Source organism: Heloderma suspectum, chromosome 1 (assembly GCF_057233095.1).
Source record: "Heloderma suspectum isolate Gila_16-S chromosome 1, 16-S_ref, whole genome shotgun sequence".
Classification (NCBI taxonomy): domain Eukaryota; kingdom Metazoa; phylum Chordata; class Lepidosauria; order Squamata; family Helodermatidae; genus Heloderma; species Heloderma suspectum.
In genome coordinates, this window is record NC_139458.1 from 255650027 (window position 1) to 255674193 (window position 24167).

The 24167-nt window shown below is 44.6% G+C and overlaps 1 protein-coding gene across 1 annotated transcript in view; it reads right to left on the minus strand.

Moving 5' to 3' along the window:
• The window catches only part of SNAP25 (synaptosome associated protein 25), a 36735-nt gene extending 15244 nt beyond the window's left edge, over positions 1–21491 (minus strand). The window contains exons 1-3 of the mRNA XM_084830450.1: positions 21420–21491; positions 19398–19439; positions 6127–6175 (exon numbers count right to left, since the gene is read on the minus strand). Coding sequence (XP_084686576.1) covers positions 6127–6175; positions 19398–19439; positions 21420–21491 — 163 coding nt within the window. The remainder of the gene's footprint in view (positions 1–6126; positions 6176–19397; positions 19440–21419) is intronic.
• Positions 21492–24167: the final 2676 nt, after the last annotated feature.

The following is a 24167-nucleotide window of genomic DNA, read 5'->3' on the forward strand; positions in this document are numbered from 1 at the left end:
TTGCCCAATACGACTGGTATTCTATGTGTTTGTTATATTTCTAACTGATTTTGTGAACCAATGCATTTCTAAACACTGAGGATCTTCCACTGAAAATTGTGTTTCACATCACTGGTGGGCTGTTTCTTTGTGCAAGTGTGAATGTGTAGTAACAGAATGCCTTCAATAAGAAGGCATTGTGGGCTTTGGCTGTTTTCTCATTGGCATTTTCTCTGGACTTACTGATATGGGTGACCTTGAGCTATCCATATGTTGTTGTTTGGTTCTAACTCTTTTGAATTGAGATGGACCATACATGTGCATCTTGATGTGGAATGTGCTGGGTCTTTCTGAGCTTTTAACTGGGGATACACAGGTCTGAATATGGCTGCACCTTATACATGCAAAGCACGAGCTCTCTGCTGAGCTATGACCCCCTCCCTGTTGGGTCAACCTTGGATTTAGATTTAAGGTTCCTACTTTTGGCAAGCTTATAGTGCAACACCCATCCTGCTAAACAAAAATATTCAGTAATTAATATCACCACCAGGGGGAACGGACAGATAGAAAGATTTAGGTACGTCAGATCAGACTCAGAGTGGGGTGTGCTTGCCATGAGGACATCTTTACATCACCCTGCCAATGCAAATCTTCCTGGAAGTCAGCTTTGTCAGCCACAGAAGGATGACCTCAACTTAGGGCGATACTCAGGTGGCTTTGGAGCAGCAGCAGCAGCAGCAGCAGCAGCTTCTATTTCAATACTTGTACTGCCAGCTCAGGGACAATTGCCAAGGGAAAAGAGGATGGCCTGATGCAACAGACAATTAATTTTTAAACAGGAAGGTGTTGTGGCTCGTGCCTGCCTGGAAATCACACCCTCCAATTCCTGATCCCTAATCCCACTTGTGGGCCTGCTTATTATGGTTACTTAATGGTGAGGGCTGTGCACTCTGCACAGGCTCAGAGGCCTTTACATCGTCGTTTCATTGGCACATTGCAGGGATGAGCCTGCCACTGAAAACAGGTTCCAGGACTCAGCAAATTAAGTCCCAGGAAAAGCCATGGCCATTTCTGCATACTCACACAGTAGAACCAAAGTGGCAGTCTTATCCATGCCCCAGTAAACCAAAGGTGCTTGGATTTAATCCAGTTTGGACCCCTGCCCTAAGTCAATGGGACCCAATCACCTTAATTCCAGACACACTGACTTAATTATCTGCTGCTAGCATTGGAACCGAAGGCTGCAAGCTGCAGCCCATCAGCCACGTGTACTTCCCTGCTGCTGAAATCCATGGTGGCAACCCCCCCACCCAGTGGTTTGCCACTGAGTTTCAGTGGCAAGCTGCTATACAAGGCAAAAACAGACATTTTCGCCTGAAACCAAGTTAAATGTGTCAGTTTTAGTCTCCCATAGTGGTTTACTGCCAAATTTTGGTGGGAAACCACCACATCGTTAGCTGCTGTGCTGCTGAATTTGGCAGCAGTGGCAGGAGAGCTGCCCCCCACCTCAAAATTGGCCCCTAGAGCCCCGGAAGTTGCCCACCCCTGCCCTAGATGGATTCTTGCTTATCAGTAGACGTGTACAGAATTGCATTCCACGGCTGCAAGGCCCACTAGACTCAGCAGGACTTACTTGTGCATGGGGGCTCTGTTCCTCTAGCGTATCCCATTCCAAAAGCAGCAGTTTGGGCTAGTTTCTGGCTGTGCTATCAAGCGCTAGCAAGCACAAGGGCAGCATTGAATCCTCCCCCATGTGACACAATTTCTGGCGTTTGGGGAATCGTGTCAAATCATCTGCTCTCAGGAACTAAGTTTTCCCATTTCAGTCCAGGAGACCCAAAGGCTCCTATTGCTAATGCCAAACAGTTCTCAGACTCCCAAATCTCAAGAACATAAATTTGTATATAATTTGTGCACTGCCTGTTATATTAGAGGAAGGTCCTTGTGATGGCTAGAGTCCCAGCTTTTCAGAAAACTTGCCACTGATGCCCTTGAAGTTGAACCCCTCACCACCACCACCACCCAATTTACTTTTTCAAATCCATGAAGATTTAAAACTAGCTTGTTTTGTTTCTCTAGTAGGGATGGACAAATCTGTCAATTTTGGCTTCTTTCCATTTCTTATTTTTCCAGTCTTAAGTTTGGTTCATCCCAAACATATTGTTGTTGTTTTTTAAAGTTCGCATGAAAATTCATATGCATTTTTGTTTGCATTTTTCCTAATATGTGTATTTTTGTATGCATTTTTGCCTAATACGCACATTTCCTGCATGCAGTTTTCTGGACAGAATGCATGTTTGCCTGTCATTTTCGTTAATATGCACATTTTTGTATGTGTTTTTGGACTGGGGAACTGCATTGCAAAATTCAGAGATGTGCGAGTTTTGAAGGATAACTGCATGTTGGTTTGAAAATGCAAAATCAGGTACGTTCACATTAAAGTGAGAACTGAACTAACGTCTCCTCCATTCCTATTCTCTAGTAAACACTGAGATCCTCCAGATATTAATAAGGGAACTAACAGACTCTTCGTGGTTTTGTACTTTGTGGGTTTTGTGGTTTTGTTTGTGGCTTGTGGGCTGCCCCCTGATCACCCCTGCACTGCACTAGTGATCTCAAAGATGTTTGCTTTTTATGCCAGAAATAAACTCTTGCTCTGTACTAATTACACTGAAGTTGACTCATGAGGCTTTTGTCTTGTAAATTATCTGCAACATCAAAGTAAACAAGTCACCTAGGAAACCTAAAGACTTGGGGGGGACCCAAAGTAACGGGATGCTCTTTGTTATCAGCACATTCAAATGATCCATGTCAGAGTCCTTATCTATATAACACCTAAAAATCTTAAGTAACTCCTGCTGTCAGTGTCATCTGAAAAAAGATCACATAGGAAAGTTAACAAACGGTTTCATTAATCGGGTTGTCTACTGAGACATACATGGTTTAGACACGCTGCACAAATATCAAGAGGGTCCCAGGAGCAAGCAGAGGTACAGCCATTCCAACTGCACAAATCACACATCCCCCCACCAATATTGAGAAATCCTTTATTAAACCTGCACATCACTCTAAAAAAATGACACAAATTTGGTTAAAGAACATTGAACACAGCACAGTGATCAGGTTCTGAATCTTTACTGGCCTTTCCCTCAAGAAAGCCATAACCTATCATTCAGAGAGTAATTAATCTGGCACTTTGGGCATGACCAGTACCCCTTTAAAGAAGCTTTTAAGAAATTTGGCTTGCTCCTGTATGCAATACTGTTGCATCTCCTCGTTATCTGACTTCTTCTTCAGATCTCAGTATTCAGCAGGAATTTAGTATCAAGCTTCCTTCTTCCACCAGAATGTTTAGGGAGCCTGAGCTCAAAAGCATCCCATGCTTATGGAAGGGGCTGAGATAGAATCAGTGAAACTAGTTATATGGACTATTAAATATCATTGCCCTGATTCTGCTACACTGGTGCCCGGGTGAGAGTTCCATTGTGCCAGCTGAGTTCCATGAACATTGGATGTGCATCATGCTCTTTGATGTTGCAAATGTGCCATTTGTGCAACAGGGTTGCGTTTGTTGACACTAGAAAGCATCAGGACTACCTCCAGTCATACAGAGCTCTATATGCACATTGGAGACATGTGGGGCTTTGGATCACAGACTGTTTGCAATGCAGGGGTGGGCAACGTGTGGCCCTCCAAATGCTTCAGCTTTCAGTTCCCATCATTCCTAGCCAGCAATGCCAACGGTGAGGGATTATGGGAGTTGTAGGCCAAAAAACACACACAAACCCCTGGAGGGCCACAACTTGCCCATCCCTGGCATAGACAGAGATGGGCAGATCTGAGATAAAAGCTACAGCCCTCAAACTACTTCCTCTGAAAATCAGTGGGATTTTTCAGGACACTTTGGGTTCAGGATAACAGCAAAACAGTATGCAAGTCACAAAAACAGAAAGTATCAAATGGTAACAGAATTGGGCTGTCGTGGTTATCTACTTTGCTCAATGAAGGCAGAGGGAACTGTATGTCGGGCTATAATGTTTCATGACATTTTCAAGGAAAACCAAGGGATCTAGGAACCCTACTCCCATAACTCCCTTGCATTATTATGATTGTGCCCTTGCCTAATAACACAATTTTAAATATCTGGAAAACCTCCTGCTGCAGGCATTCCTTTGATGTCTGATTAAAGTACACAGGGAAAGTCACTGAAATTGTGTTTCGTTAGACGGAATTGCATGCTGAACCATGAAGCAAAGCAGCAAAATGGAAGCTTCTTGATTTATCAGAATGAATTCCATTTGTATACTGGGCAAAGAATGGCCTCGCAATTGATGTATCTATAATCATCATTCAAGTCCCTTTCGAGAAAACTAGCTACATAATTATGGACCAGAGTATAATGTAGCAGGATTCCAACTCTGGCCCAAATAATTCATTAATACCATGTTTGCATTTCCCCATTTTTGACAAACGGATCCAGAAGGAGAGTATTAGATACATTGTATTTTAAAAGGCTGTAGGAACATGGCCACTCTACTGATAGGAGTCCACACACTTCATGTCGACTCTGGCTGTTGTGATCACTCTTGCCTGCCTGTGCCTTGCTTGGCTGCACACCAAGTCACAATGTACACCAAACCACAGTGAAGAACAAATCGGCACAGATCCAAGAACAACAAAACATAGATTTTCACTAGTGTTGAAATGCCTTTGGTAAGTGACTGTAGAGAATACTAATATTGGCTCACCAGAATTCAACCACGGTATGAATTCTGCCTCTCCTCTGAATGTATTAGATGCTTTCAATCCTTATCTTAGAAGTAAATATCCTAGGGGAAAACGTTGTCTAGTAATTGCAAAGATGGTGCCTAGTGATGTCTGTTTGCATTTTAATCGTGAACACATTTACTTGGAAGTGAGGGCTGCTTCACATGTTACAGATGTCCTGCATGGAAAGAGCAGGAATGCATGAAAAAGCACAAAGTCCATGTAGATTGTCAATGGGGAGGGGCCATAAGTCAGTGGCAGTGGAGGCTGGTGGCTCCGATTTCAATGGGGCTGTGAATCCATGCTGGGTTTCAGTCAGAACCAGCCAGAACTCTAAAAGACTTATCCAAGGTGCTGAACCTATTTTGGGGATAGGGTGCAGTACCTTGGGTAGCTCCTTTAGTGTTCTGGCTAGTTCTAATGAAAACCCAGCATGGATTCACAGCCCCACCAAAATCAGACCCACCAGCCTCTACTGCTCAGTGGTAGAGCACATGGGTTGCATGTAGAAGGTCCCAGGTTCAATCCCTGATATCTCCAGGTAGGGCTGGGAAAGACACATCTCTGAAACGAGTAGAGCTGCTGCCAACCAGCGTAGATCAGCCTTCTCCAACCTGGTGTCCCCCTGATGCGTTGGCCTACCATTGGATGGTACTGGCTAGGTATGATTGGAGCTGTAGTCCAACACATCTGGCGGGCACCAGCTTGGAGAAGGACAGTATAGCTAGATGGACCAATGGTCCATCTCGGTATGAGGCAGCTTCCTATGTTCCTAACTGCACGTGTGTCTGTTGCATTGCATGTACACTCACCGGTAATTTGTGACAGGCAGCAGGCTTGGGCTTTACTGAGATGCATGTGCCGCCCTCATCCATGATGTTCTACATGTAGTTTTCAAGCTTGTTCTACACCCAAGTGCTTTCCATGTAGAAAAGTCATAACGTTTGAGGTGACCTTTAGTTTCACGGATTGCAGTGGGACTTCCAACTAAATGCCCTTGTGGTTCTCCAGTGTGAAAGCTACAATAATCAAGACACAGACGTCTAAAATACTGTTCTTTATTTCAGGGGGGATTCCTTACAGAAAGCAATTTGAGGACTACAGCCTTATTCTGCAGCTCTCTGCTTTGAAACTGTTTGATGCAAAGTCCATCAAAGAATTCTTGTTGCTTTCCGTGGACACAGGAAAAGGGTTCTTTTTCAGGTTTACATCACCAGTAACCCAGTACATATTTGACACAGTTGCAGATCTAGACCCATAAGCAAACACCGGCCCACACATATGCATGTGTTACTGAGACCTTTAATTGACATCTATAGTTAATCATTCACTTCACTGAAAATATGCTTTTAATTTCTTATGTAAATGATCTGAACTTACCTCCTTGCTCATCCAACATAACCAAGGTCCTGATACCAGCATCTTTGCTCTACATTCCAGCAAGAATAAGAAGATGAAACACAGAGACAGAGATAGAGAAAGAAAGAAATTAGTGAGAGAACAAGTAGTCTTTGCTATGGATTTTTTAAAACAAGAATATCAAAGGTAAAACAGCAAAAGGCATGGCAAGGGGTGAGAGACACAACAGGAAGTTGTCACACCCATAAATAATACAGAAGAAATGTAACATTCCGTAGTGCATCTATATCACTATGGAATTCATTGCAGCATCAGAAGGTTTCAGAAAGAGGAAAAACTATTCATCAGAAAATGTTAGGTCAGCCTTTAAAAACATAAGAAGAGCCATGCTGGGTCAGACCAAGGGTCCATCTAGTCCAGCATTCTGTCTGTGGAAAACCCACAAGTAGGAAAAGAACGCAATAGCACTCTCGTGCTTGTGTGCCCCAGCAACTGGCAAGAGATCTTTGTCCTGCTGGATGTGGGAACCAATAGTCCCCCAGTATTGATGACCTAGGCCCAGTTTGGATGATATTCTTCCCCATCTCTCTCCTACAAATGATGGTCGAGTAAGATTGCATCTCCCCATCCCCCCACCACATACACACATACACAGGGCATACATATCCTGTTGGGTATCTACACAAGGCACATTTGAATAGTGCATAGATATATAAAATCTAATGTACGTAGGCCTCAATAGTGATCAATATCCTAGATAAAATTCAAGAATTGACAGCATGAACAGCACCTATGCTCACTGGATCTTACACACACACACAGTGTTCAAATGTTGTGCCCACATGTGGACAGCCAGCTAGCTTGGATGATAGGACAGGCAAACTAGATGGGCAAGGAGGGAAGGTACACTCCTAGTCCCCAGCCAAACATGGGAGAAAGGTCGCGGGGACTGTAACATCCTAACCAGTCCCTAGAGCACTCACTGAAGGCAGTGAAGAACAAAATCTAAGAGCCAAAGGTCCATATGCTTACACAATTCAGTGTTGTTTAGGCATCCTGAATGGCAGAAAAAGAGCCATCTCATACATAGATATTTCCCGAGTAGAGGTGAGGATGCACCATGGATGAGGCAGAATCTTTTACTGGAAATATTCATTGGTTTAAAAGTACAGCACAGTACGATCAACAGAAGTTGTTCCGATACTATGTTACCTCTACTGTTTCTGTTTCCCTCCCCTCAGATCATCATGGAAATACCAGCTTGTTTGTAGCCAAACAACTAGGAATAGAAAACCCAAAGATGAGATTTACTTTTAATTTGCTACAGGGTGAGGTGGGGTGGAGGGAGATACAAGAGTTCTATTCTGGAAGCTACAAAGGCTCATGGAAAGAAAAAGCGCCAGTCACTTGTTCCATTCTATGTGGCAAAAGAAGCAGTGTAATGTGTACTTTTTCTTTCTTTTTTCTCACTTCTGATATAGTGTGAGAAATGCAACATTTAGGTTTCCCTCACAGTGAGCTTTCCAAGATGGCTTTTAGAACTCACCCATCCCCACTGGGGGAATCCGTGAGTGCTCTTTCCCACATTACATCAGAAGCAGGAAGAAGAAGCAGGCCTAACTCAGTTTCCTTCCTTCATTGCTTCTCTGAATATACAATTCAGGTTTAAGTGGTTGGTTATGTATATAGCAACATCAATGTACATGTGGGAATTCACCAAGACTACGTAGTAAGTAAATTAAACAGATGCCCAAAGAAATCAAGATCAAGGCAAAGGAAAGTAAAGGTAGAAATGTGGACCAGGCAAAGAACAGCCCCTACTTAAGTGAGAACTAAAAGCAGAATCTGAACCTTGGTTAGTAAATGTTACACAAGGGCTGAGGGAAAATGGTCTCCCAGAATTCCCCACCTTATTTGTGGGCTGGTGGCCAAAAGGAATAGGGCATTTCATAGAATATTATCTGGTGGGGAAGGAGGAATTTTCCAACAGTGTGTGTGTGGGATGGGAAGAAGGCTGAAAAAGAAAATTCTGAAAAAAATGCTCAGAATGTTCTCTGAGATAATACTGAATGGAATTATATTGTGAGTTCACCCTGGTGGAAGAAAGAAGCAATGGGAGGACTAGAAGGGACAGGGGGCAAGACCACTGACTTCTTCAACAATATTAGCACAATTCTATACATACCTCCTCAAAAGGAAGTCCCATTGAGTCCTGCAAGCCTAAATACACTTACTAGGAAGTAAGTCTCACTGAGCATAGTACGACTTCTGAGGAAACATGCATAGGGTTGCACTGTAAAATAACATGAATATTAAAACTGGATCCACAGTCGTGCCCAAAATTCTCCACTATATTTGCAGGTGAAATGAGGTGGGGTGGGGATTTCACCAATTATTCTCCAAGGTACAGGTGTGAGAGATTCTCTGTCAGGGAGAGACAGAAAAGGGAAATTCTCGGAGAATTCATCTGAAAATTGTTTCAGAAAACTCTAAACACAGTTCCCTTTCCTCCGTCTAAGGGCATTTTCTGATTAGAAATAACAGCATGCTTAATTTTATTAATCAGCTTGAGGGCAGCAGGCAACCTATGGGGGTACAGGACAGGCTATGTGGTACACATACACTCTGCCCCCTAACTCCCCATTGCCACTCTCTGCTGCCCATTAACTGCTGCCTGAGGCAGCTACCTCACTCTGCCTAATGGTAGGGTTGGTCTTGGAAAACAAGAGTAGAAGATTTATATCTCTTCACCTTTAGAGAATAGGAACATAAGCATCTTAGAGTGCATCCTATGCATGCTTAGACAGAGAAAAGTCCTACAACTCCCAGCATGCTGGCTGGGGGATGCTCGGAGTTGTAGGATTTCTTTCTGTCTAAACATGCATAGGATTGCAGCCTTAATGTTTTTTTGGTTGGTTGTTTAGAGCACAATTTAGGATTATGTGAGCCAGATGAATGCAAACATCAATGTATATGGAATGCGATTTCAGCTTTGCTTTTGTCATAGATCAACATGGGGATGTGGACATCAGAATGGAGGGGCGCTCCTCCTGATTTTCTGAAGTTGACAGGTATGTCTCTTGTCCACAGGGCAGTCACTTACACATCTCCAAAAAAGAGCACATGCATCACCCAAAAATAAGACAAAAGAGGACACTGATTTGCATAAAATTTACATATGATAATTAATATGTATGGACACAGATTTAGAAAGAATTATTTTAACTTAAATAGAAATACAATGCATCTCATCCTAGTGGGGAAGACTGTGACCTGGTGACCTCTGTGCAGTGTGCTGTCCAGGTGCTAACTGTTGAGGGTAACTCCATGGCCCCTGCTCTCCTGGCTTCTTATGGTTCTTTATATTGGACTTGGAATGGACAGCCCTTCAAATAGAGGATTGTCCTCTGTAAAGAAGGTCATATGGCCACCTTTGATGTAGCAAGTGCTTCCTATGTATTCCAATGCAAGACTGCACAGCCCTAGACTCACTAAGCCAAACACAATACCCAGGCCATGTATGATGGCCCACAGATGTGTATGTGAAACCTCCGTTTTTCCTTTCCTGCCTCAGAAGGCAAAAACAGGGCTTCGTAAAACACCTGGCAGGCCACAGTACAGGGTTAGTGGACTATATTTGGACTGATGGACTAAGGACTATGTTTGGCTCAAAGTTGTTCGGGTAAAGACAAAGGCTTGGATCCTAAGAAACTCTCACAGAGCAGATTGGAGGAAGGGGACTTTCCTGTCCCTTCCTCAGCTCCCCAAGCACCTCCAGGCTTTCTTGAGGGTTGGGGGATCATACTTAACATGGTGTATTGCGGTGCAGGGGGTACTTCTGCAGATCTAAGCCAAAACTTTCTTATGCTTGGCCAGTGGAAGACCGGAGAAGTCATATTAAGGCAGGCAATTCAATACATTTTATTTCATTTAGTCTGGCATTATGATTTTGTTTTGAATGAGGCAGGAGAGATGTTAATCTACTAGGACAGCCTGACATTGTCAGCAGTTAGAAGACACTAAAAGGAAGTGTCAGTTGCCTAAAGACACAAGAATGGTTGCAGAACCATTTTCTAGGCATGAGCTGTTATTTATTTCTCCAGCTCTCCTTTCCCTCCTTTCCCTTAGTTAACTACAGTCTGTGTTAACACCATGGTGTCGCTCAATGGCTCATGAAATGTGCTAATGAATTCACTTGAAAGGCAACGGAATCTCCCACCAACACCCAATCCACCCACACCCATGCTTGCCATGGCTTGGGAACTTCCTCTATATTGTATATCAAGCATGGTGAACTTATGTAGGTTTTCAACAACCAATATATTGTTGTTGTTGTTCAGTCATTCAGTTGTGTCCGACTCTTCATGACCCCATGGATCATAGCACGCCAGGCCTTCCTGTCCTGCGCTCTCTCCCAGAGTGTGCTCAAGTCCATATTCATTGCATCAGTGATGCTGTCTAGCCATCTCATCCTCTGCCATCCTCTTCTCCTTTTGCCTTCAGTCCTTCCCAGCATCAGGGTCTTTTCCAGTGAGTTTTGTCTTTGCACTAGGTGGCCAATATATGTGAGCTTCAGCTTCAGTGTCTGTCCTTCCAATGAGCACTCAGGGTTGATTTCTTTTAGGATGGACTGATTTGACCTCCTTGCAGTCCAGGGGACTTGTAAGAGTCTTCTCCAGCACCACAGTTCGAAAGCATCGATTCTTCAGCGCTCAGCCTTCCTTATAGTCTAGCTCTCACAGCCATACATTGCTACTGGGAAACCCATACCTTTGATTATATGAACCTTTGTTGGCAAGGTGATGTCTCTGCTTCTTACTATGCTGTCTAGGTTTGCCATAGCTTTCCTCCCAAGGAGCAAGCGTCTTTTAATTTCATGGCTACAGTCACCGTCTGCGGTGATCTTGGAGCCCAAGAAAATAAAATCTGTCACTGTTGCCATTTCTTCCCCTTCTATATGCCAGGAAGTACTGGGGCCAGATGCCATGATTTTAGTTTTTTTAATGTTGAGTTTCAAAATAGCTTTTGCACTCTCCAATTTCACCCTCAACAAGAGGCTCTTTAGATCCTCTTCACTTTCTGCCATTAGGGTGGTATCGTCTGCATATCTGAGGTTGTTGATAATTCTCCCGGCAATCTTAATTCCGACCTGTGATTCATCCAACCCAGCGTTTCTCATGATGCACTCTGCATATAAATTAAATAAGCAGGGCGACAATATACAGCCTTGTCATACTCCTTTCCCAATTTTGAACCAATCAGTTGTTCCATGTCCAGTTCTTACTGTTGCTTCTTGACACTCATACAGGTTTCTCAGGAGACAGGTAAGGTGGTCTGGTACTCCCATCTCTTTCAGAATTTGCCACAGTTTGTTGTGATCCACACAATCAAAGGCTTTAGCGTAGTCAATGAAGCAGAAATAGACGTTTTTCTGGAATTCTCTTGCTTTCTCTATGATCCAGCGAATGTTGGCAATTTGATCTCTAGTTCCTCTGCCTCTTCGAAACCCAGCTTGGACTTCTGGTAGTTCACAGTTCACATACTGCTGAAGCCTAGTTTGTAGGATTTGGAGCATAACCTTGCTGGCATATGAAATGAATGCAATTGTACGGTAGTTTGAACACTCTTTGGCATTGCCCTTCTTTGGAATTGGAATGTAAACTGACCTTTTCCAGTCTTGTGGCCATTGTTGAGTGTTCCAAATTTGTTGGCATATTGAGTGCAGCACTTTAAAAGCATCATCTTTTAGGATCTTAAATAGCTCAGCTGGAATACTGTCATCTCCGCTAGCTTTGTTGTTAGGAATGCTTCCTAAGGCCCACTTGACTTCACTCTCTAGGATGTCCGGCTCAAGTTCAGTGACCGCACTATCATGGCTATCAGGGACATTAAGGTCTTTCCTGTATAGTTCTTCTGTGTATTCTTTCCACCTCTTGTTAATCTCATCTGCTTCTGTTAGGTCCCTGCCTTCTTTGTCCTTTATCATGCCTGTCTTTGCACAAAACGTTCCCTTGAGATCTCCGATTTTCTTGAAGAGATCTCTAGTCTTTCCCATTCTATTGTTTTCCTTGATTTCTTTGCATTGTTCATTTAAGAAGGCCTTCTTGTCTCTCCTTTCTATTCTCTGGAACTCTGCATTCATTTGGTGATATCTTCCCCTTTCTCCCTTGCTTTTCACTTCCCTTCTTTCCTCAGCTACTTGTAAAGCCTCATCAGACAGCCACTTGGCTTTCTTGCATTTCTTTTTCTTTGGGATGGATTGAGTTGCTGCCTCCTGAACAATGTTACAGACCTCTGTCCATAGTTCCTCAGGCACTCTGTCTATCAGGTCTAATCCCTTAAATCTATTCGTCACCTCCAGTGTATATTCATAAGGGATATGATTTAGGTCATACCTGAATGGTTTAGTGGATTTCCCTACGTTCTCCAATTTAAGCCAAAATTTTGCGATAAGAAGCTCATGATCTGAGCCACAGTCAGCTCCAGGTCTTGTTTTTACTGACTGTATAGAGCTTCTCCATCTTTGCCTGCAAAGTACATAATCAACCTGATTTCAATATTGACCATCTGGTGATGTCCATGTGTAGAGTCGCCTCTTGTGCTGTTGGGAAAGAGTGTTTGCTATGATCAGCATGTTCTCTTGGCAAAACTCTATTAGCCTTTGTCCTGCTTCATTTTGTCCACCAAGGCCATACTTGCCTGTTATCCCAGTTATTTCTTGACCTCCTTTTTTAGCATTCTAATCCCCTATGATGAAGAGGACATCTTTTTTTGGTGTTAGTTCTAGAAGGTGTTGTAGGTCTTCATAGAACTGATCAACCTCAGCTTCCTCAGCATCAGTGGTTGGGGCATAGACTTGAATTACTGTGATGTTGAATGGTTTGCCTTGGATTCGTACTGAGATCATTCTATCATTTTTGAGAGTGTACCTCAGTACTGCTTTCCCCTCCCTTTTGTTGACTATGAGTGCTACTCCATTTCTTCTAAGGGATTCTTGCCCACAGTAGTAGATATAATGGTCACCTGAATTAAATTCACCCATGCTTGTCCATTTTAGTTCGCTGATTCCCAAGATGTCGATGTTCAATCTTGCCATCTCATGTTTGACCACCTCCAGCTTACCTTGATTCATTGATCTTACATTCCAGGTTCCTAAGCAATATTGTTCTTTACAGAATTGGATTTTCTTTTCACCACCAGACACATCCACAGCTGAGTGTCCTTTCTGCTTTGGCCCAGCCCCTTCACTTTTTCTGGCGCTACTTGGAAATTCCCTCTGCTCTTCCCCAGTAGTATATTGGACACCTTCCGACCTGAGGGGCTCATCTTCCGGCATCATATCTTTTAGCCTTGTGATATGTTCCATGGGGTTTTCTTGGCAAGAATACTGGAGTGGGTTGCCATTTCCTTCTCCAGTGGACCACATTTTGTCAGAACACTCCACCATGACCTGTCCATCTTGGGTGGGCCTGCATGGCCTAGCTTATGGCTTCACTGAGTTACGCAAGCCCCTTCGCCACAACAAGGCAGTGATCCATGAAGGAGGAATCAATATATACACATGTTAAAATTATATATAATATATATCTTTAATACACACACACACACACGGTATATATAATTCATATATATATTTATGTGTGGATTCAGAGTTCACTTCCTCTTGAAAAGCAATGTAATTTTTTCCATCCCATTTTTCCTTTGTAACAACAACAATAGGCCAATGTGTGTGTGTGTGTGTGTGTGTGTGTAGGAAGTCATGATTTCATAGCAAAAAGAGATGTGCAGCATGATCATAACTCACATGCAATTCAGTGGGATTTACTGGCAGAAAGCGAAGAGGATCTAAAGAGCCTCTTGTTGAGGGTGGAAGTGGAGAGTGCAAAAGCTGGTTTGAAACTCAACATTAAAAAAACTCAGATCATGGCATCTGGCCCCATCACTTCCTGGCTTATAGAAGGGGAAGAAATGGAAGCAGTGACAGATTTTATTTTCATGAGCTCCAAGATCACCGCAGACGGATAAAGAATCCGGCCTCACTGGAATCCATGGCAGAATTCTCCGCCATCCCTAGTGAGAGCTGGACTATAAAGAAGACTGAGTGCCCGGTGCCGAAGAATTGATGCTTTCTAACTGTGGTGCTGGAGAAGACTGTTACGAGTCTCCTGGACTGCAAGGAGGTCAAATCAGTCCATCCTAAAGGAAATCAACCCTGAGTGCTCATTGGAAGGACAGATACTGAAGCTGAAGCTCAAATATTTTGGCCTCCTAATGCAAAGACAAAACTCACTGGAAAAGACCCTGATGCTGGGAAAGACTGAAGGCAAAAGGAGAAGGGGATGGCAGAGGATGAGATGGCTAGATAGCATCACCGATGCAATGAATATGAACTTGAGCACACTCCGGGCGAGAGCAGAGGACAGGAAGGCCCGGCATGCTATGGACCATGGGGTCACAATGAGTCAGACACAACTTAACAACTGAACAACAACAACAACAACAAATATGGTTAGGACTGCAGCCTTATTATAGGGAGTGCTGTTCTTTGGGAGAAAATCTCTGTCTCTCTCTCTCTGTCATCTGTCTGTCTGTCTCTCTCACACACACACACGTACTTATCACTGCAAAAATTAAAACACACAAACATTCAGTGCAATCCTAACACCAGGGCCCCATCTACATGGCACTGCTTTCACCCCCCCTCACCCCGTCGCAACTGCACAGCATTTCAGCTTTGAAGTAACTTCTGGTGGTATACACTCGCAGTTTACTGCATGCTTCCCTAAGAGGCTCCCCCGTGCCCTTTTATTTGCCATTATACTTAAATGCGCAGCTGTGCAGTCCCGTGAGTGTGGGAGTGCAACACTTCAGTGGCTGTTTTGTATGTTAGGGGCTCTGCTGTGTCTTTCTGTCCGTCCTTACTTTAAAAAGTGAGTGTTTTGTGCTCCTTCATTTCAATGCCATCTGTTTGTCAATTCCCCAGCCTGAGACTCTTGCGATGGTTCGCACTTATAAGCGTGAGTGGTATATGCCTAGCCATCACTCCGAAATGGTGGCTGGAGTGATGTTGGTCCTCCCTCAAGACCTCCCCCCCCCGGCCCTTGGGCACTGAGTCCAAAAGCAACCGTTGCGAAGATACGAAGCTGCAAAAATGTGTGAAAGTGTGATTAAATAGATGAAAACACGTCTCTGTGCCTCTGTAACTGTGCAGATGCGAAGGGATGGGGGGAGTAAAGGGGCATCACAGAGCGACGCAAGCACTACGCACACCTACAACACGCTCACCGCAAAATGCGAAGTCAGTTCGGGGAAGGGGCAGAGGACTCGCAACCACAGGAAACCCGCAGCAAACCAAAAACATTGCCGCAAAACACCTCCTTGGAAATCTGCATTTTCCAGGAGAAAACCATGGATGGCTGTGAAGTGGCGTCATCTAATAAAAAGGACCTCGACTTGCCCCCGCCGCCGAGTAAAAGGCTCATGTAGATGGCCCCCAGTAGATCATGACATTTTCCTCAATAACTGATCTTCTCCGAAGCAGCTTGCCAAAATTCTGAGCTGATTTATCATGAAAAATTACTTTTTTCTCGTTGCTTTACTTCTTTAGAATCAGCCCAGAGGTCAAGCGTCTTAAGGGGAAAGACTTTTCTCCGTTTTGCAGATGCTGTTCATTTTACTGCAGTACCCTGATACATTCCTTCAATGATTTAGCAAGGGCATCGCCCTCAGTGAAGGAGAGGCGAGAGCTCAGGAGGTAGAGCACATACGTTGTAAGCAGGAGGTTCCCAGGTTCAATCCCTGGCACCTTCAGTTCAAAGGGTCAGGTGGGAGGTGATGGGAAAGATGCTCTGCCTGAATCCCTGGAGAGCTGTTGCCAATTAGAGTAGACAATACTGGCCTAGATGGACTAATGGTCTAAGCCAGTATAAGGCAGATTCACAGAACTTCTTATCACTTAGCTCAGGGATGTTGAACCGCTTTTAGCCCGAGGGCCAAATTCCATTTTGGAGAAGCTCTCTGGGGCCGCATTCCATGGGGGCGGGGGGGGGGGAATGGTCAGGGCCAAAATACCCAAAATGCCAGCATATTTTTAGTGTAGAGTTCTTATTGACTGTAACCAAACCTTAGGAGAGGCGTTTCAACATTTTAGAATGTGGTGGTGGTGGTGGTGGTGGTGGTAGAGAAACCACGCAAAAGCTGGGAAACCACCAAACAAATGGCAATCGAGGGGAAGGGGATGCAGCCAGGAGAAGGGTGTGTGGCCATCTTGGGACCCCTGGAAGGCTGGATTGGGACCCCGGGGGGAAGGAGGCATGACCATCCGGGGACCCCTGGAGGGCTGGATTGGGACCCCATGGGACAGATTTGGCCCATCAGTCTAACGTTCCACAGCCCTGCCCTAAATAGAATCATAGAATAGTAGAACCATAGAATAGTAGGGTTGGAAGGGGCCTACAAGGCCATCGAGTCCAACCCCCTGCTCAATGCAGGAATCCAAGTCAGAGCATCCCTGACAAATGGCTGTCCAGCCTCATCTTGAAGGCCTCCAGTGTGGGAGAGCCCACCACCTCCCCAGGTAATTGGTTCCATTGTCATAGATGAGAGGGAGCATAGCTCAGTGCTTGAACTCATTTGTACACAGAAAGTCATGGGTTTAATCCACAGTTAAAGGGTTATGGGCAGTAGAGCTGTGAAGGGCCCTTGCCTGAAAGCCAATAATCATCAGATAAGATTGGGCAGCCCAGATTGACCGGTGCAGCAGAAGGCAGCCTAAAATGTCCAAACAGAAGGCATGATTCACATGACAACTTGAGGAGGGGCCAATATCCAACCCATGCTGACTTTTTCTTTACATCAGCCTGGATTTGAATGTGGCCATCTGTGCATTCCAGCATGAGCCTAGATCTCGATGTCCTTTTGAAAGGTCTTTGCAGGACTGTGACAAACTGGGATATGCACTCACTGTGGAGCGTTCAGTGCTTCACTGACCCGGATAGACAAAACACACATACACAATTAGCCTGACTTACAAGAAGCCTAAAATGTAATGCCTTTGTGCAAATCAGCCCTAAGCATCATATTGACAATGGTGATGTGCTAAAAATATGACTCCTTGATCAAATGTCCTGGCACTTGATGTGGTCATAAGAACTGAAGGCTGCCCTTGTAACCTTTGGCACTCCATAAATAGATATCAGAGCTTAAGAAAGTTCCACTGCAGTGAGTGCTTAAGACCCCCTTTGCCGTCTGTTTCAGTGGAGAGGCTGAAATGGAAATGGAGACTGAACAATCTTCTAGCCCTGGGTAGACCAAACTACACATTGCACTGCAGTGGCATGTAATGAAGTTCCAGAAGTTCCAGCTTGTGCCTGTGGGGAGGGATGCTTTGAAGTGGGCAAGGGATGTGGGGAAAGGCAATGCTCAACCCTTCCCCTGCTGGTCTGTGTTTCCCTGAAACCAATGGTGCAGCTAGTCCAGGGCCCCACAATGCAGGGGACCCCAAAATGACCACCCAGCAGATGCAGAGGCAAACTCCATTTTATTCTCGCAGTCCTGATGGTGCTGTGATTTAAGTGAGCCAAAAATGCCAAACTGCACATGCTCAGAGTGTTGTTATCTTTTAAATCAGGGCTGGCAAAGAATGTTGTGGTTTTTCTAACATGTCAGGGATGCAGGAGCAGTTTTAACTCATAGAATGGCAATGGGAGGGGGTTGGAAGAGAAATGTTACTTGTGCGCCTCACAACTGAAGCAATGCATGATGTGGCCACCTAAGGGGACACCCATACAACCACTAAGTCCAGGGACTAAATTGATCTCGCTGCACCACTACTTGAACTTCCGCCCCCATCCCCACCCCTGCCGTGTTTTACCTCCACGGGGTTCCAGACCTTTGGGCCCAAAATACTACCAGGAGTAAAAGCAGCTGGGTGGAGGGAAGTTTCAAAGGAAAGGAGACCCAAAGGGGGAAAGGTTAAGCCAAGGGGTGCAGGACCTCTCTCAAGTAGAAGGCTGAAGGCCATTTTGAAAAAGCTCGCCAGGGGAAGGTGTGCACTGCAGCGGTGGGCGGTGCCAAAATCCCCCCCCCAAGCATATTTTAGCTTAAGACTCTTGCTGCCAGTGTCTTGGCTTTAGGAGAGGCATTCCCACCTTTTAGAGCAGGGGAAAAAGGCACCAAAACTGGGAAACCACCAAAGTATTGGTGGTTGGGGGAAAGGGGAAGTGGCCTCAAGGGAGAAGGCCACTGGGGCCTGCTTGTGTGAAGCTGCACGGTTCCAGGGCATAGTCTGACGGCACATGAGGCAGCCACCTTGCTGAAGCTAAGCAGGTCTGGGTCTGGTCATTGCTTGGAGGAGAGACCACCTGGGAACCACATGTAGCCACCTTGAGTTCCGCAATGGAAGGAAGGTGGGATATAAATGTAATAATAAGTAAATAACAAGCGCTTGCCGCTTTGCTCCTCAGCCAGCTTCCCCCCGCCCTGCCCTACCATCATCTTTTAGGTACGTTAAAGTCATTCATCGTGAAGAACTGCCATTTCCTCCCCTCACATTTACACTTGACAGCCAAACATTTGAAAGGGGCGTATGTGAAAGGGCTATTATTTCTGTCCAAACGTGAATCAACACCCAGTATGTATTGGAAAGAGCTCTGAACGTCTTGTGATTCACTATGAAGAAAACCAAATTTAATGCCCCTCAACCCCATGGAGTTGTATTGTTGTGAAATGGAAGAAATTCTGCTCTATTAAGGCCTTACCTGCATTTGTATGTTCATCTACCAAGCACACGGTGTCTTCTTTGTATGCACCCTTCTCCCTGCCATGCCTGCAGGATGGGGGGGGGATTGTGGCCCTCCAGATGTTTTGGTCTACAGCTCCCATCATCCCTAGCCAGCATAGCCAATGGTGAAGGAAGATGGGCGTTATAGGCCAAAATGTCTGGAGGGCCCCAAGTTTTCCACCTTCACCATAGGGGCTCATAAAGCAGCTGCAAGAAGCTTTTCATTGTGTGGTATTGCTATGCACATTCCCAGGAACAATCATCTTTCACATGTACCTATGCATGGTGAAGGCACCACACGTATGAAAGCTTCTGGTTATGTGTGTTGGATGAACATGTATATTCATCCTAAACAAGGTGCTTTGGAAAACAAAACCATTGTGTTCAGAGAGGTGAGCATCTTGACAAGATGATTTGTGAGCATCATCATATTTCTCTTCATAGACTTCAAGAAGGATCAACTCCTGCAAGCCACTGGGAAAAAAATAACGATAAACCATGAAATCCTTACCTCTTCAACAAGCTGCAGCATGCGACGGGTGCTTTCGAGTGACTGAGAGGCGAAAGAGATGAGAAACAAAGAGAGAAAGAGAGTTACAATTGGTACAACTTTCACCTATGAAAGACGCAAAATGCAATCAAATGCTGTCAGTTGTTTTTTTTTTAAAAGACGAAGTCTGTTTCATTTCATTTTTCCATTGCATTTAGATCCTCCCTTTCCTCCATGGAGTTCAAGGTTCAACTAAACATAGGTCTACCCTCCTTAATTTTATCCTCCCAACAACCCTGTGAGGCAGATTAGTCTAAGAGGTGGTGACTGGCCCTGGGTCACCCAGAGAGCTTTGTGGCTGAGCAGGGATTGCGAATCTGAGTTTCCCCAGTCTCAGTCCAACACTCTAACCACTACACCACACTGTCACTCTTCTAAGTGGTTTCCCACCACATTAGCTAGAACAGGGCACAGCTTCCTCAGGTTCGGTGTCGCTCAACAGGACAAGGTTCTTACTCTGGTTTTATGCCTGGGAAGAAGCAAGAACCTTACAGCCAAAATTCTCCATGTTTGGGAATGAAGATGGAGGGGAGTAGCAGTGAAGACTACTTTAATGCTATGAGTTCTAGGTGCTGGTGGCATTTCATGGTCCCACGAGAAACAATAAGCCTTCAATGAGAAGTAAAAGAACTCAATGCACATTTATTTATTTGTAAATGTTATGCCTCACCTTTTAACCTAAAACAGCACTCGATATGGCTCACACACACACATATGTACAAACACATATGTACACATTCCGATAGATCCGTAACTAGCTAAGAACATAAGACCATAAGAACAGCCCTGCAGGATCAGACCAAAGGCATGTCTCATCCAGCATCCTGTTTCCTACAGGAGACAACCAGATGCCTATGGGATGCTTACAAGCAGGACTTGCCAGCTAGATGCAATGGACTCTTTGTTAGCAATAAAGCCGAGAAGCATAACCCAAAAGGACTGAAAATATGAACTCATTATGCACAAAATACAACATTTGATTAAAAAACACACACCCCAGTTTCAAGGAGCTTTATCCTTCCTCCATGAAGACTTCACAAAGGCAACAATGGAACTTGGGAAACCATCTCCATTGGGCAGAGTCCCAACACTTACCCTTCTGCATTTTGACTACCCTGTGGGAAGGGCTGTAGTTCAGCGGTAGAGTGCATGCGGCAAAATCCAAGGTTGCTTCCATTCCACAAGCAGCCCATACTACTTGTGGAGTGGCAATTTAGCACTTCCGGAGGCAACCCAAAATGACTGAATATGCTCGTTTCTGGAAGGGGATGGGTCAGCAGAGCTCACATAAAGGAGCTCCGCTGAACTGCTCCCTTCCAGATACAAGCGTTTTTGCTCCTTTGGGGTTGCCTCCGGAAGTGCTAAATTGTCCTTCCGCAAGTGGCAGGGGCTGCTTGTGGACCAGAATTGGTGGGGCCTGGCCATGTACGGATCAGAACTGGCAGCTAGCAGATGGACAGCATTGGATTCTGACCCTGTTTTTCACAGAGAAATCCTCAGGCTCAATCCCTGGCCTCTCCAGTTCACATGATCCAAGGTAGCAGGACTGGAAAATATAGGGCAGTATCCAACAGTGCCCTGCACCAGCACCCCTGCCATTTGTGTTGTGCCAGAGGGATGCACCATTGGTGCAACAAGAAGCTAGGGCTTCCTAGAACAACCCCAGAAATGAGCTAAAATGCTTGTTTCCAGAATGGGACAGTTCAGCAGAGCTCCCTTCTGGGAGCTCCACTGACCTGTTCCGGTCTGGAAACACATGTTTTGGTTTGTTTCCTGTTGCTTTAGGAAGCACGAGCTTCCTGTTGCGTCACTGGTGGGTTCTGCTGGCATGCGGAGCACCGTTGGCTGCTATCCATCAAATAGATGAATTCTATTCTACTCTGTCTCCTCATTTCTAGATTCATTTGTCGGGTCTTAGCTCATGGACAACAAGCTACATGAAGCTGCGGTTTCCCACTATAATTTCTGTCACATTTCCCTCACCTCATCAGTCATCTGGTCAGCACGCTGCTGCATTTCCTCCAACTCATTGCGCATATCAGCATCTTCTGCCATTTTGGCTGTGGGTGAGTTGGCACGGCTTCTGGATCAAGATGGTTCCTTTGTCCTGCCTGCTAGCCTAGAACACACAGAGAAAAAACCCCAGAAAGGAATAAACTCAAGTAGAGTAAAATTAAGTAAGTTGCGCACTGGACATTCGTGTGTTACAGTGAGTACTCTGGAAAACCTCATTAGATTAGTGGTCTCACCAACAAATGGTTTCTGACGATTTGTGCGTCAGAGCCAGTATTTTCAAAAACACTCTTAGATTACTGCTCTCACCATCAAATCATTTAACTGTGGCTGGCAATTCTCATGAGGTAGGGAACGCTCACAGATTGTTCCCAAGGTGATGTTGTTCTATTTCTGGGCTATTAGTCATTCTCTTCAATAGGAAGCCAAATGTATGGTTAGTGCAATCACGAAGCAGAACTGATTCATTTCTGTTTATAAAATCACCGTCTCAAACGTTGTCGAACAAACCAACCAAATGGAAAGCTCAGATTTGCCCGGGGAAGAATTTGCAACAAAGTTCTCAGAACTTCTCCATAGTTGATGACAGCACCGAAATCACCCTTGGAAAGGAATAGAATCTACCACAACGCATCCAGTGCCCCAAACTTCAAATCTTGAATAGAGATCATTTGCCTGTGGGTGGGACTGGTATAATGGATTTTGTACAACAAAATATCTTGTCAAAACATTGTCCACGGGTAGGTTTCCTCCACTGAAAGAAGAATGTGGGAACATGCTCTTCTCCGCTGCCTTTCCACCCTCAAGGAAGTATACATTGTCTCTGCCTTTGCGCAGTGTCCAGTGTCCCTACAAGGACTCTCAGCACCATACAAAGTGATCTGGCCATCACTCACATACCCACTGTTACCTCTGATCTGAGATCAAAAATAACAGCGAGTATTATCTCCAGTAGGGATGTTGCAGGCACCCAACTAGGCCCAGGAATTCGTCGAGCTCCCCCTGCCTGGGACCCCCAGACTGTGCCCGCCGAGATGCTGTCCTTGCTCACCCCCCGCTCGTGCCTGCTCACACTCTCCAGGACTCACCGTGATCCCATTCGGTGAGTGCCCGCCATTTTCGCGCCTTTGATTGCCATGTAAAACAGGAAGTTAAAAAAATGCACATATTTAAATATGCGCAGTTTGGAGCTGGGAAAGCTAAATAAGCGCAATATTAGAGGGATTATACCGCTACATCCCTAATCTCCAGTGGGGGATTACCTCCAGGGGGTGGGGCTTGGGGGAACCCCACTCCTTGGAGGAACTCTGGGAGGTTCCATGCACCAGATTAGGGAGCCCAGCGGGCCAGATTAGACCCACAGGCTGGGGGTTTGCAATGTTGCTTTCTAATCCTAATAAGTGGAAGTAGCCATGACATCCTATCTTTTGATCATGGACGATGTACAGTGCATAATCTTCCCCATCCCACTTCACAATGAGGCAGGGTTCCTGGGGAGAAACAGCAGGAAAATGCTCATCTTTTACCTGTGTGACAGACTGGGAGGTCCAATATAATCCAAATAGTCAAATTCACTATCAGTGTAAACTGACAGGAAATCCTAGGACCAGGATTTTTAAAGTGGGGGTCTCAGTATGGAACCCAAAAGTGGTTCTCTTCAGTATCTACTGGTTGAAATTCCAGCTCTATCTGTACGAGTTAAGTGATGCCATTGAACTGTCTTTGGAAGTATGGGCATTATTTATTTCTGTCTTTTAGATCCATTCTTCCTCTCCCACATTTGTACATCTCTAGTGAAAACTGCATTCGTTTAGATTCTGTAATGCCTGCCTGTAAATATTTTGAATTTTCTGTGTTATTTCTCTTATGTAGATTATTGTTGTCCATTTGTAAGTTTAAGCAAGAAAAAAAGCATGAGAAAAAATCTGTGTAATGATTCCAGAAGTTGTGGTTTTAGATGACACTGGGTTTTTTTTTTTAATGACACACATGTTTCACTGGACATGTCAGATACATGCCTAGTTAACAATGTTCCAGAAAAAAACCCAAATGGGATACATTATCTATATATTTTGTCTTTTATCTCTCATAGGAAGAGAAGGAAGTGAGAGGGAAAGTAGAGGAGACAAGAGCAACTGCCATGAAGTATATATCGTTTGCTCAATCACAGTATCAGTAAGCAGTAGAGCTGGATTAACAATCATGCTAACTATAGTAGAGAACCTCAACCGAATTTGACCTCTACTGTGCTATTGGGGGAACCCCCTGTAAGAAGCAGAAACCCCTGTAAGAAGTCCCCTGTTTTAGGTACCATTCAGATTCTTGATGAAGGATTCTTGGTTAAGGCAAAGTGAAGCAACTACTTCTATATCCAAAAAGATTTAGAGTGAATACGGATTCTTGATTAATGAGGAAAGCCACTCAAAATCCCCTCCATGTTTAAACGTTTGGGGGTTGTTAGCCAAACGTTGGGTAAAAATATGAGAAAATAAATAAATGACCGTAACTATAGAATTTTTTTTTAAAGGATTGTTAATATACTTCACATGAGGAGTGGAATGGTTTCTGCCAGTGATGACATCCAGAATGGTAGAAGAGAGGATTTGTCTCTGAATGTGAGTTTTTCTACACAAGGCATTTGTTGTGCACTCATCATTCCGTACTCATGGTTGTTTATGGGTTCTTTAGAGGATGTTGTGATCTGCCAATTTCACTTCT